Genomic DNA, 13,411 nt, shown 5'->3' with positions numbered 1-13,411 from the left:
ACTGAAAAGGAAGTTCTAAAGAATTCTAAACTGTTAATGCACTGCACTGAAACCACACATTGTGAGGATTGAATGTCTCTTGTATGATTGAGTCTCACAATAAAGCAAGTAAAACATTTTTGTCATTTCACGTAAGCCCACTTAAATATTACAGTTTTTTTTCAGGAGCGACTGAAGAGAGATAGAAAACGATAAAGTGATTAAAAGATTGTAGTACCGGCAAGAAATGAAAACTACTTTCACCCCTGATTATTAAGGGTCCAAAGCACAAAGTGCATTGGACCATTATTGTTTGGATTATTGTTTGGATTATTATTATTTTCCTGCCCAAAAACTGAATGGCCAGCCTAAACCGTAAGACCAAGGCCAACCAAATTTGGCAGGAAGATGTCAATTCCTACCCACTACTCAGACCCTCCGACCAAAGTCAGTCAGTTAGATGGGGGCGCTATAGTGCCCCCCATACACTTTTCGGCCAATATCTCCTGTCCTGTTAGTCCTACAATCAAAATTCTTTTTTCTACAGATGCAGGCAGATATTCCCTACAACTTTTAGACTGAAACTATTAGGCTCTGGCTACTTAGATTTTCTGCTAATTTGCATAATTTACAAAACTGACTTCTGCCTTAAAGTCCTACACTATTCGACCAAATCAGACAAATGAGGTGTCAAACCGACCAGTCCTCTGTGCTGATAAATAGATATTCAAGAAAGTCTGACAAGTCTGACAATTTATTGCCACTAGCCATGCCCAAACTTCACCTAAATTTGGCCTGTTTCAGTCTGACTGCTATAACTTCTACCTACCTTAGCCTACCTTAACCAAACTTACAATCCTACCTCCCTGCTCCATTCTGGGGACACCATACAAAGCGGCCCACATTTAGTCAATAGGGGGCACTACAAATACCTAATTTCAATATCTCCTGAACTGCTTCACCTATCTCAGTGAAATTTGGCACATGTCCACTATGGCCAAGCCTGAGGTCAGACCCATAATATGACAATCATAATTCATAAAATGGTGGCCATAATTAGCCAATGAAAATCAAGCATGCATTTGACAGGCCTAGCAATCACCAGTCTCAAATAAATCTGGATGATCCATGTGACTACACACCGACCTCTCCATGTTAAGCACACCCCAATCGGCCACATGGGGGCGCTACAGCGACAAGTTTTGCATTTCTGCCTATTTCTCCTGAACTGTTAAGGATAAAATTGAGATTTGTTAAATACTCAATCCAATGTTTTATGCCAAATTCAATGCCATATAGCACTTCATCCTACCTCATTACCTTTTTGCCTGTTTTGTAATAGTCTGAAAACAGTACTTATTGTTAACCTCCTAGGATTTTCACCAAACCTACATAATTCTGTTATCTTTCAAATCAGGAGACAGTCCTTATAAATAAATATTAACAAAATCATAAACTTTCCATGAGGTACGACCACCAGCCACACCCAAACCATACTGGTGCCACACCCATTTCAATCAGACAGCTATATCTCAGGCCTGCCTCAGCCAATCATCACCAAACTTTAATATATCCTGTATGACAGTACTAGGGAAGGGCCCTCCAAATTTCGTGCCAATCGGTCAAACAGGGGCACTACAGCAAAACAACAAGTCTGTATAAACCTGGAAAATCAGTTCAACTTACATTTTTTTCATTCCTGTTCCAGTGACAAATTACTGGTTAAAATGTTTTGTACTGAAAGTTCTGTGAGTCATGCCAAATCAAGATATATGCAGTGCCAAATGATAGTCATTTGCATTCCCTTGTGATATTTAGAAACTTAATAAATAACATTTCTATAACTCCTACAATGTCCAGCCAAAGTAGGTCATTCAGGTAGCAGGTCAATCAACACACTGCCCTTAGGGATAATTTATAAAAATAACTTGACCTACCTGTACACTATGCCCACCAACTACACCAAACCTGCACCATTTCCATGCCCATTTCAATCAAACACCTTAATCTCAAGCATGCTTCAGCCAATCCTCACCAAATTTGACATACTAATGTAGAACTGGACCACAGACAGACCCTCCAACTTTAGTGCCGATCGGTCAAAAGGGAGTGCTACAGGCACTGTCCATATACATCTAATGCCCACCTTAGCAAATTCGGCTAAAATGTCCTTCTTTCACACAAAACTAGGGCTGCAACTAACGATTATTTTGATAATCGATTAATCTGTCGATTACTTTTTCGATTAATCAGATGGGGGGGGGGGGGCAAAAAACAATTTGATTTCCAGCAATTTTTAATAACCCAGTCTGTCTTTGTACAAAAGTTGTTTCCAGCAACTCACATAAAAAACAAATGTATGCTACATTAAGAGTATACAAAAAAAATTAATAATTTGTAGCAGCTGAATCAACATAATGAAATACACAAAATCTTGTTTTATAAAGTGCAACCAGCATGGTGCTTTAGATAATGTATTCAGTACTCCAGTTTTTTTATGTAAAAGCACAGACTACCACTGCTGCTACTAAGAATATTATTAAATAATTGTCTAATGTTATTTAATGTTGATACACATATATGACAGGGGGAGAGAGCACCCCAGCGAGTCTGTCTGCATTTATTACGGACAAATAAAGTAAACATTTATTGCGAAGAAAAAGCCTTTTCCGCATCTTACGCTAAAAATTACTGAGCAATGCAAATAAGACGATTGGTGACGAAAAATCCGTGAACGGCAGGCAGCAAATTTTGTTTTAAAACGTGTCCAGTTGTTTCAGCATACTACAGTGATGAACTGGAAATAAGATAAATAACATAAGGCTATTTAGTTTGTTTAATAAAAGGACAAGATATAAACCTGTTCTATCGGAAAGGTAGCCTTAAATGACTTCTGTTGCGATCTGGAGCTATATAGAAAATTAAATTAAATAAAATTAACTTGGGGCGCCCACCTAATAGAATGGTAGGGTAAACACGTTGTGGTATATGTAGCCGCATTTCTAGCCCCATAATAGCTGATTGTGTTGACAACCACGACTTCCCCTGCGTTCATTTAAACACATGTGCGTGTGTGAAGGGACGGGGCGGGTAACGCGGCCGGCAGTAACGCCATTGGTTGCAGTTATTAGTTATCCAATCCGACAGTAAACGGCTCATTAATAAGAATATTCTCAGAGTTATGGTCTCGAAATAAAATCCCGAGTCCTTGACAAGAACGAGTACAAATACGGCTGATTCAAAGACAAGATCGAGACCTTCAAAAACTGGTCTTGAGTACTACAACATTTGATATTACTATAAATTTCTATCGTGAAGAAATGAAGCAGTGGTGTTGGCAGGGGCGCCGTAAGGGGGAGGAAAGCTAGGACGATTCCAAGGGCCCTTGAGTGACAGGGGCCCTAAAAAATTAGGAAAATAACTGGATTGGTTTGGACTGGGGGGCCTAATATGATATGCTTTCATGGGGCCCAAAATCTCTAGCAACGCCCCTGGGTGTTGGTAACAAGAAATTTAAGGTGGGTAAACTATATGCACAGCAGTAAAAACGGTGGGTAACTATATCATTAACATTAGTGATCTTAAAAAAGGTGAGTAAAAGCTGTTTTGTAAATTTAAAAGGTGCGTAAATGGAGTTTATGTGCATTTACTTTTTTCTTTTATGGCGGTCGGCATCCAGCTTAATGGTACTTTACTGCCTCCGCAGCTTTGGTTAGCTTACTGCTCCCAAATTAGGAGGTTGCCACTGTACTTATGTGTATAATAACGTAGACCCAACTAATCGATTATTAAATTAGTTGGCAACTATTTTAATAATCAATTTTAATCGATTAAATCAATTAGTTGTTGCAGCCCTACACAAAACCTTCAAAGAATTGTTACCTTTCCCTTCATCTCAGTCCATATTTTTAATTTCCTTTCATTTTTTACCAATTTGCTTCATAGAACATTATCAGACTTCATTTACTCATGAGATGGCCTCAAAGTATTCAATACCATTTATCAAATGGAGCACTGACTCCACCTGCTGGCCACACCATTTCCATGGCCATTTTAATCAAATAGCTATATGGTATGCTTCATCCAATCCTCACAAAATTTGACCCACTAATTTGGCCCACAAACAGACCCTCCACCTTTCATCCTGATTGGTCAAACGGGGGCGCTACAGCCACTGTCTAAATATGTCTAAGACCCTCCTTGGCTAATGCAGCTGAAACTACCTTATTTCTCATGAAACATTCAAAGATTAATCACCTTTCCCTTCATCTCAGTCCATATTATTAAATTGCTTTCATTTTCCTGCCATTTGACTTTTAGAAATGTAACAAACTTCAGTGATACTTCAGGCTGTGTACACTGCAACAATTGCAATTTTTTTCAACAGCTACTCACCACATTTCCCTTGTTTCTCATCTACCCTTTTCCCTTTATCGTACCTTGATGAACATTTCTACTGTCATGTCCAAATGTCAGGTCTCATCATATCATAGTAGTATTTCCTATTTTATGACTATTTAAATGCATTGCCCATCAGTTACAGTCTGTACTTCCCATAATTAGTGAACTTCTAATTTTATGCCATTCACTCCATGCCTCCCCTTTGCTTCTGTCCATTAGCTTTGGACCCGCTTGTCACTGCTTGCAGTTATCTTTATTATAATTTTTCTGCCCTAAAACTGAATGTACAGCCTAAACCGTAAGACCTAGGCCGACCAAACTTGGTAGGATGATGTAAATTCCTACCCGCTACTCAGATTGTCCGACCCAGGCCTGTCAGCCAGATGGGGGCGCCGTAGCGCCCCCCAACACGTTTCGGTTGATATCTCCTGTACTGTTAGTCCTACAATTTAAACTATTTTTTCTACATATACAGACAGCCTTGCCCTACCAACGTGCCATTTGGATTATGAAGCTCTGCCTACTTAGATTTTTTGCTAATTTGCAAATCCTACTTTTTCCTTAAAGTCCTAGCGTGTCCTACCAAATCAGACCAATGAGGTGTCAAACGAATCAGAACTATAAGCTGATCAAGAAATATAAAAAGAAATAGGACATTTGTCCATTGTACGGCCATTAGCCACGCCCAAACCGTGGCCAAATTTGGCCAATTTTGGTCTGACTGCCATAACTTGGCTGTGCCTTGGCCTACCTCGACTAAATTTGAAATACTACCTCGCTACACCATTCTGGGGACACTGTCCAAGGCAGGCCGCAATATGTCAGTAGGGGGCGCTACAAATACCTAATTCTCATATCTCCGAAACTGCTGGGCCAATCCAAGTGAAATTTGGCATATATGTACTAGCACCCAGCGTGAGGTCAGACACGTACAATGGCAGTAATAAATCCTAAAACAGTGGCCGCCATCGGCCAATCAAAATCAAGCAGCCATTTGACAGGCTTAACAATAACCAACCAAATTTAGCTGGTACATTTGTCCTCTGACCCTCAGCCCACCCTGTAAAGGACACCTCACTCGGCCAGATGGGGGCGCTACAGGGCCCCCATTTGCATTTCTGCCTATTTCTCCAGAACTGTCAAGCCTACATTTGAATTTTATTGCCAGTCCAATTAAATATTTGATGACAAATCCAACAACATATATACCTTGGTTCGCCATCTTTGCGTTTCTGCATGATTTACATTTGTCTGAAAACAGGTTTTTCGTTAACCTCCTACGATTTTCGCCTAACCTATATAAATCTGGAGTCATTCAAATCAGGAGACAGTCCTTTTAAAGATTTAGAAAAAAAACTTAAACTTTTGGTAAGGTACGGCCACCAGCCACACCCTGACTCTACTGGTGCCACGTCCATTTCAATCAGACAGCTATACCTCAGGCATGCTTCAGCCAATCATTACCAAATTTCTCTCACTAATGTAGGGCTGTACCCCAGTGAGACCCTCGTGTCGATTGGTCAAACGGGAGCGCTACGGCCACTGTTTATATATGTCTAAGACCAATCTAAGCTAATTTGGCTAAAATGAGTTACCAGATCAGGTAGAAAGGTGTCTACCGATCTCACCCATGGTACCCACAGCAGCAAGTGGCTCAGTGGGCTAAGCCTGTGTGCCTGTAATCAGAGGGTCGCTGGTTCAAACCCAGCTTCAGTGGGTACTTGAGCTAGGCAGCCCAATGTGCACAGCGTACTCTCTGTAAAGCAAGCTAAGGGAGATGTAAAGGCGTTTTCCCCACGAGGATCAAGCTTTTATTATTATTAAACCAGACATTAAGACAGGCTCAGGCACTCCACCGGAGGGTTCTGCATTCTGTCCAACATCTACTGACCTGTTACACCTACACTAAAAGCATCTCCATCCTAATTTCTACCTACTACTCAGACCATCTCACCAAAACCAGTCCTGCTCTGTCCTACAGTACATCTACTATCCCATTAGACCTACACTGAATCTCCATCCTGTTATAGGAGTATAGTTCTGTCTGACTTTCTACTACCATGGCTGCCGGTGACACTCCTCCAGTTCTCCGCCATTATTCCTCTATTACTTGTCCTACCTGTCCTACCTGTCCGATCATCCTAAGCTTTGGACCCTTCAGTCACTGCCTGCAGTTACTAGTTTAGAATTGTTTTTCTGATGGTTTTTGATAGTGGATATATTGCTAATTTTTGGGATTATCTTTTCACTGTATATCACACTATATTTATTAACGTGATTTAAGTTTTGGTATAATTTTTATTTGCTTTGAATACATGTTAGACTGTCTTACATAATGTAATGCTGTTTAATGCTGGTCAAAACAGTAACATGTTGAGTGTAATTTGAAAATCTTCAGTACTGTTTTGCAAGGTGTTGCAGGACATCTGATTTCTGATAGTTGAGGAATGTTGTGAGATACCATTTGATTTATAGCCAGTACTCCAGTCTGACAGCTTTAAAAAAAATTGTTAATCTCAGGCACATTATTAATTTCACATAACAGTATCTGTCGTCAAATCAGGTTAAAATTTTAAGGGATTTCAACAATCAAATCAAGCTGACACCACAAAGTTTTTTGTATTGTGTACGTATTGTGTTGAGATCATTTGTTAATTTGTTTCTTTTACTTACTATGCTGTAAAAAAACACAGTAAAAATGCCTTAAATGGCGATGGAAAAATACCGTAAAAAACAATCAGGTAAAATACCGTGTGAAATACAGAAAAAGAACTGTAAATGTAAATACAAAATATTTCTGTATTTAACACATTGTTTGAATGTACAATTTAAAATGCAGTAAAAAAAATATTGTAAAGTACCTTAAATGATAATGGGAAAATACTGTGAATATCAATCAGGTAAAATACTTTTTTAAATATATAAAATATTTGTAAGCATAAAATTTCTCTTTATTTAATACGATTTTTAGTTGTAACATGAATTGATTGTTTTGCTTCAGTTACTGGTGTAATTTGTAACATGATAATGACATGAGAATATGTGTTAAAATACAATTTTAAATATGTAGTTCTACAGTTTATGGAAACAAGGTACACCATTATTGGGGTGGCATGGTGGTGCAGTCGTAGGCACTGTTGCCTCACACCTCTGGCACCCGGGTTTGAGTCTCTGCCTGGGTTACATGTGTGCGGAGTTTGCATGTTCTCCCCATGTCGTCGTGGGGTTTCCTCCGGGTACTCCGGTTTCCCCCCACAATCAAAAGACATGCCTAGGCTAATTGGAGTTACTAAATTGCCCATAGGTGTGCATGTGTGAGTGTGACCTGTGATGGGCTGGCCCCCCATCCTGGGTTGTTCCCCGCTTCGTGCCCGTAACTTCCAGGATAGGCTCCGGACCCCCCGCGACCCAGAAGGATAAGTGGTTTGGAAAATGGATGGATGGTGTCACGGCGTGACGCCGTGCCGGAGAACATAATCGACATTATGAGCACCCGTAACATAACGGATATGCATGGACTGTTGGGATGTTCATCCACTGTTTCATATAAGTGCCAGCAAAATAATAATTTGTCTGTGGAACGGAGGTAGGAAACCATATGCCATGTTTGTCCTTTTTGTGTGTTTGAAATTTGGTTTGGCATGCGTTTCTTTGTGTGCTACTGGGTGTTGAAGTGTTGGGAAGTCTATGGGTAACTGGTTACTTGCGCATAGGGTAAAGTAAAAGAGGTGATTGTGATTTTGGAAACTTTTTAAACAATGTTTAGTCAGAGAGGGTACTAACCTGGGGAGAGGGGTTGAGTGTTTTCACTGGCAAACAGCAAGAAGTGGAGTTGCGTCCCTATTTCACATGGTTTGCTCTGGGCAGCTACCATTGCATAATTTAGCCACGGGGGGGGGGGGGGGGGGGGGGGGAGAGATAATGGACTGTGGAAATGTATTTAATTGTATAATTCTGTGGGTCTTTTGTTATCAAGGGTGGTGGTAATGTGTGTTGGTATGTGAAGGGTTTTAAGGTAATGCATACATTTATATTTCTGATGCTTGTAATGCTTAATTGATTGAAGCTGTTGATGGTATAGTCGGAGGCCTATTTCTAAGGCCTGAATGAGAGCCGGGGAGATGGCATGGCAGGCTGTTGTTTTTTTTCCTTAATTATATTATTATATTAGTGTTCACTGTAAATATTGGGCACTGTGGCCTGTTGAATAAAGAAAATGATTTTTGGGCCCTAGTTTCTCCTGGTCTGTAACCCTTCTTGCTGCCTCGCCGCTGTTCATCCTAACAGATGGTATACCGTTATACATTAAACAGTGCTCCTGTAATTTTACAGTAGAACTTATAATGTGGCGTCGGTGAGCCAAGCGCCGTCTGGCCTATTTGCATGTGTCCCAGCATGTCATGCTGAGAATGGCCGCTGTCTATGTCATGCATGTAGTTAATGTTCCAGGTTCCATGCATTGTGTGTTCTGTACTGGTGCCCTGCTTAAGTTTAAGCTTTATCCCCATGTGTTTGACTGTGTAAAAGTTACCCACCATGTGTAGTTTCCATTGTTTGTACAGTGACCCTCCCCCTGTTCCTGCCGTTAGAAGTAATGGCTGTTTTTATATGCTATTATACAAGCAGGTGTTGTGGTGATTGGTGTGATTCACAGTGCTGTTAAGGGCTACGAATAACAGCTTTAACCAGACTGCGTTTGTGACATGGCATCATGGCCAGAATCAACGGATGCTACAATACAGTAGAAAATCTACACCTGTACATTTTGCAGTTTTTACCTTTTCTTAACTGTTAGTTTTACATTAAAAATACATAATATTTTAATCTGAAAATGTTTGGGAAAATACGGATTTAAATAGTTTATTATACAGAATAATAATATGTACCGTATTATATTAAGCAGTACAACTGTAACTTTTATGGTGAAATTCTGGCAACCACAGCTGCCAGTAATTTTTTACAATGTATTATAAATTACATACTATCATAAATCATAAAACAAAATTTCTCAGTTTCAACGTTTGATATGGTGCCTGTTCTATTTTCAATTAAATATGGGTTTAAACAATTTGCAAATCATTGCATTACATTATTTACATTTTACACAGCATTACATTATTTACATTTTACACAGCGTCCCAACTTTTTTGGAAATGGGGTTGTCATTTAAGGAATAAGTTGTTGTGACATACTATTTGTTGTCAGAATAACCTTAAATTTATGTTTCTCAAGCTTGACATTTTAAGTTATCTTAACTTAAAATTTTAAGTCAGCATGGTAACAGATCTTTTAAAAGTTAAACAATTTTTTAACAGTGTGTGAATTAACAAATCACAGATTTTTGTTTTTATTGTATTTTGATCTGGAAATGAGATTAGTAATTACGCCCCTCCCCCCACTCTTGACCCGTTATTTTTACTGCACAATGGTTATCTCCATGCTAGTGTCTGCTGCATGTTGGGTTGCTGCATACCATGTTGGTGGTAATTTCATTGTACTCTTTCTTATGCTTAGTTTTTACATGTATAATTAGATTGCTAGTGTGATATGAACCAGTTCTTACCTCAAGAATCAGTACATGTGTAGTAAGTGTGAGTACTGTGAGAACAGGAGCACAGAATGAAAAGTAACCATGTTACGTAAAGGAAACACAAAAGTACAATGAAATGAGACGGTCTCACCATGTGGGGCTTTGCTTCCAGATCTTTGAAGTGGATCTCCTGAATTCCTGCCATCATCCTATAGTACTCCAGATTCTGCCTCATTTCCATGTGCTCAGGGTTGGCCAGAGAAAATGTGTAGGCAGCTGCCACTGCTTTATCCAGCTTGTTGATCTAATTACGTCAAAATATCAATTGAATATTAACAGGATACTTTTCATCCCAATAAAGTGCTGAAACAATTTTCATACCCAATTAAATATGCAAATAATCGAGTACTTACTTTGCTGGATTATACAAATCAAAAAGAGCAAAAATCCGTAAGGACTACCACATGTTATTAATACAACACATTAAACAACAATTTAATATATTAATTTATAAATATGGCTGACTTTTTCCTGCAGAATGTAAAGATGTAAGCAGATCAGTCATCTCTTATGTACTTTTTTGGCCAAAAATTCAAAATGACCCCCCACAGAGAGCCTCTCACTCAAACAGCATGTTAGATAAAGCATTCAGTGTTTTCTTATGCGAATTGTGATTCTGTGAACTATGATATTATTTGTTTTGGTTGCATTTGTATGGCAAGAAGAGCATGACAGCTCATTTTATAAATAAATCATAATTACAGAAAGCAGCTCAGCAAAACCACCAAATTCTTGTTAGATCATCTTCAGATGTATAAGAATACATGGGAAAAATACAAAAATGATGGTTAACTGCCCATATGGTCAAGTGAGAACATGGAAATATGCAATTTTGAGGAAATTGAGCACATTTCAAAACATTATTCTAAAGTCCGATAACAGTAATAAATATGTTTACTGCATACACATGGACTAATATGTCTTAAATGTCAGGAGGGCTTCATGTAGCATATTGTTCGAATGAAGCTCTCAAAGGGGGCGTCGTTTTGAATTTTCAGTGCGTTGTAAGAGGAAAAGTACATGAGATATAGAAATGTGATCAGATCATATGGAGTAAGATCGCTGTCAAAAATAACTCGTAAAAATGTACGTCAAATGTACGTTTCACAAGCGTAAATTACGCTTGCGCCTCTGAAAATTACGCTTGCTTCTGAAATTTACGCTTGCGCTTCTGAAAATTACGCTTGCTTCTGAAATTTACGCTTGCGCTTCTGAAAATTACGAGTGGATTCTCAAGCCTGAACAATCTGTCAAAAAACGTCATTGGACGTACAAGGCATTCTCTATCGAGGAAAAAACAATCGATTTTTGTTACTACGCATGTGCCGCAAAGCTGGAAAGATGGAGAACCAACCCAACCCGCCGAATTCACAGGTATTTCTATTAGTTTACTTGTTGCACAACACTTTTTCTCGGTGTACATGCAGAATGTAACAAAATTAAGGTAAAGTATGTTATACTTTATTCGTACTAATTATAGTTGGTTATTATTTATTATAATATTGTAATGACCAGACAACATGCGTAACTCAAAAGAGCACTTTAATGTACCCTGTACGGCCGCAGCCCACACCAAACTCGCAAAAGAACAGGATCCAACAGCCACTTTTCCTTTTATCCACTCCGCAGGTACCCCACATTCCCGCTATCTCCAAACCCCCCGAGATTGGCTGAAAAGGGGTGGGAGGACTGCCCTATAATAAACATTAAATAGTCCTAGTCCTCTAGCCGCTACAATATGTTGTGACTGTCTTAATTTGTGTCATTGCAGAAATGTGTATTTTGGAGAGTATACAGAGACCTGGAATGTCTATATATATATATATATATATATATATATATATATATATATATATATATATATATATATATATATATATATATATATATATATATATATATATATATATATATAGGGCTGTCAAAATTAACGGGTTAACGCGGATTAATCCATCACCATGATTAATCTGATTAAAATTTTTAATGCAATTAACCCATCTGCAGCGCAGAATGATTCAAAATCACTGAAATGTCTCTGTCAACCCATTTCGGGTAGTTTTAGTGTGTTCCATGTCCCCTCGGAACTTGTATTCCGAGTCGGATTCCGGAGTTTTGAAGCCGGAAGTGACTACATGCGCTCCCGTTTCTCGGACATCCGAGAAATATCTCGGAGCAGCACAGAGGATCCCGAGTTCACAATCCAAGATGGCTGCGCCCTTTATCAACAGAAGGGAAAGTTGTAGTCTTATACTGTTTAAGCACTACTTCTCATTTGTGGCTCATTAAATCGGTCGCCCACGCTATACCGTCCAACTTATCTGTGGATGTGTTGCTATGGAGTTTTATATGTAAAGCACCGCGCGTAATGTGTTATCAACTGATATTGCTAACAATGGCAATTAACCGGGCTAGAATTGGACTTCATGATTAGTTGGATTATTTGTCGGATTTATGGTAGTTCGCGCTAATTGTAAGCGAACGAAGATAAAGACCATTTAAACTGAGGTACCTTAAATCCGACAAGTTGTTCCGGCTAAGCAAAAAATCTTGCTTTTTGATATGGGTCCGTGGTATTGCACTTCTGTGGCAGATGGAATGCATCCGACTCATGTTCAAGATGTTCAATAAACATGTTAAGTGCATATATATTCCCTTTTTTCTTGAGTCTGTTTGCTCATGCAAAATTAATGTGATTAATATAGATTAAAAATGAATGATATTTAATCATGATTAATCAAAATTAATCCACAGGAACCCTGTGATTAATCTGATTAAAAATTTTAATCATTTGACAGCACTAATATATATATATATATATATATATATATATATATATATATATAAGCAAATATCAACAAAACTTAATAACTACTACATGCCCGTGAAGTGGTTTGTGCTCACTGAACCCTAAGCTGTATGAAAAATCTTATTCTTATGAAAACAAAATTATAACTGTTAGCCATAGCTATAGTACACTCTTTATTATTTATCAGAAAATAACACTGTGTACTTAAATGTCCATCTCATATACATGAGACTATTAACAGCTTAGCCTGACACATTACTAGACAGCAGCAGTGACATACTTCTGCATAATAAATAATAACCAACTATAATTAGTATGAATAAAGTATAACATACTTTACCTTAATTTTGTTACATTCTGTACACCGAGAAAAAGTGTTGTGCAACAACAAGTAAACTAATAGAAATACCTGTGAATTCGGCGGGTTGGGTTGGTTCTCCATCTTTCCAGCTTTGCGGCACATACGTAGTAACAAAAATCGATTGTTTCTTCCTCGATAGAGAATGCCTTGTACGTCCAATGACGTTTTTTGACAGGTTGTTCAGGCTTGAGAATCCACTCGTAATTTTCAGAAGCGCAAGCATAAATTTCAGAAGCAAGCGTAATTTTCAGAAGCGCAAACGTAAATTTCAGAA

At 38.5% G+C, this 13,411-nt stretch overlaps 1 protein-coding gene across 2 annotated transcripts in view; it reads right to left on the bottom strand.

Annotated features, from left to right (window-relative positions):
• Nucleotides 1-13,411, bottom strand: part of p3h1 (prolyl 3-hydroxylase 1) — a 71,128-nt gene that overhangs the window by 26,539 nt on the left and 31,178 nt on the right. Inside the window, exon 2 of one of the 2 annotated variants that reach the window (XM_072715768.1) lies at nt 10,062-10,214. The exons of the other annotated variant lie outside the window; for it this stretch is intronic. Coding sequence (XP_072571869.1) covers nt 10,062-10,214 — 153 coding nt within the window. The remainder of the gene's footprint in view (nt 1-10,061; nt 10,215-13,411) is intronic. 2 annotated transcript variants of the gene reach the window in all.

Source organism: Paramormyrops kingsleyae, chromosome 8 (genome assembly GCF_048594095.1).
Source record: "Paramormyrops kingsleyae isolate MSU_618 chromosome 8, PKINGS_0.4, whole genome shotgun sequence".
NCBI classification, from domain to species: Eukaryota; Metazoa; Chordata; class Actinopteri; order Osteoglossiformes; family Mormyridae; genus Paramormyrops; species Paramormyrops kingsleyae.
The sequence above is the reverse complement of the archived record's forward strand: the minus strand, read 5'-3'. Positions and strand labels throughout refer to the sequence as shown.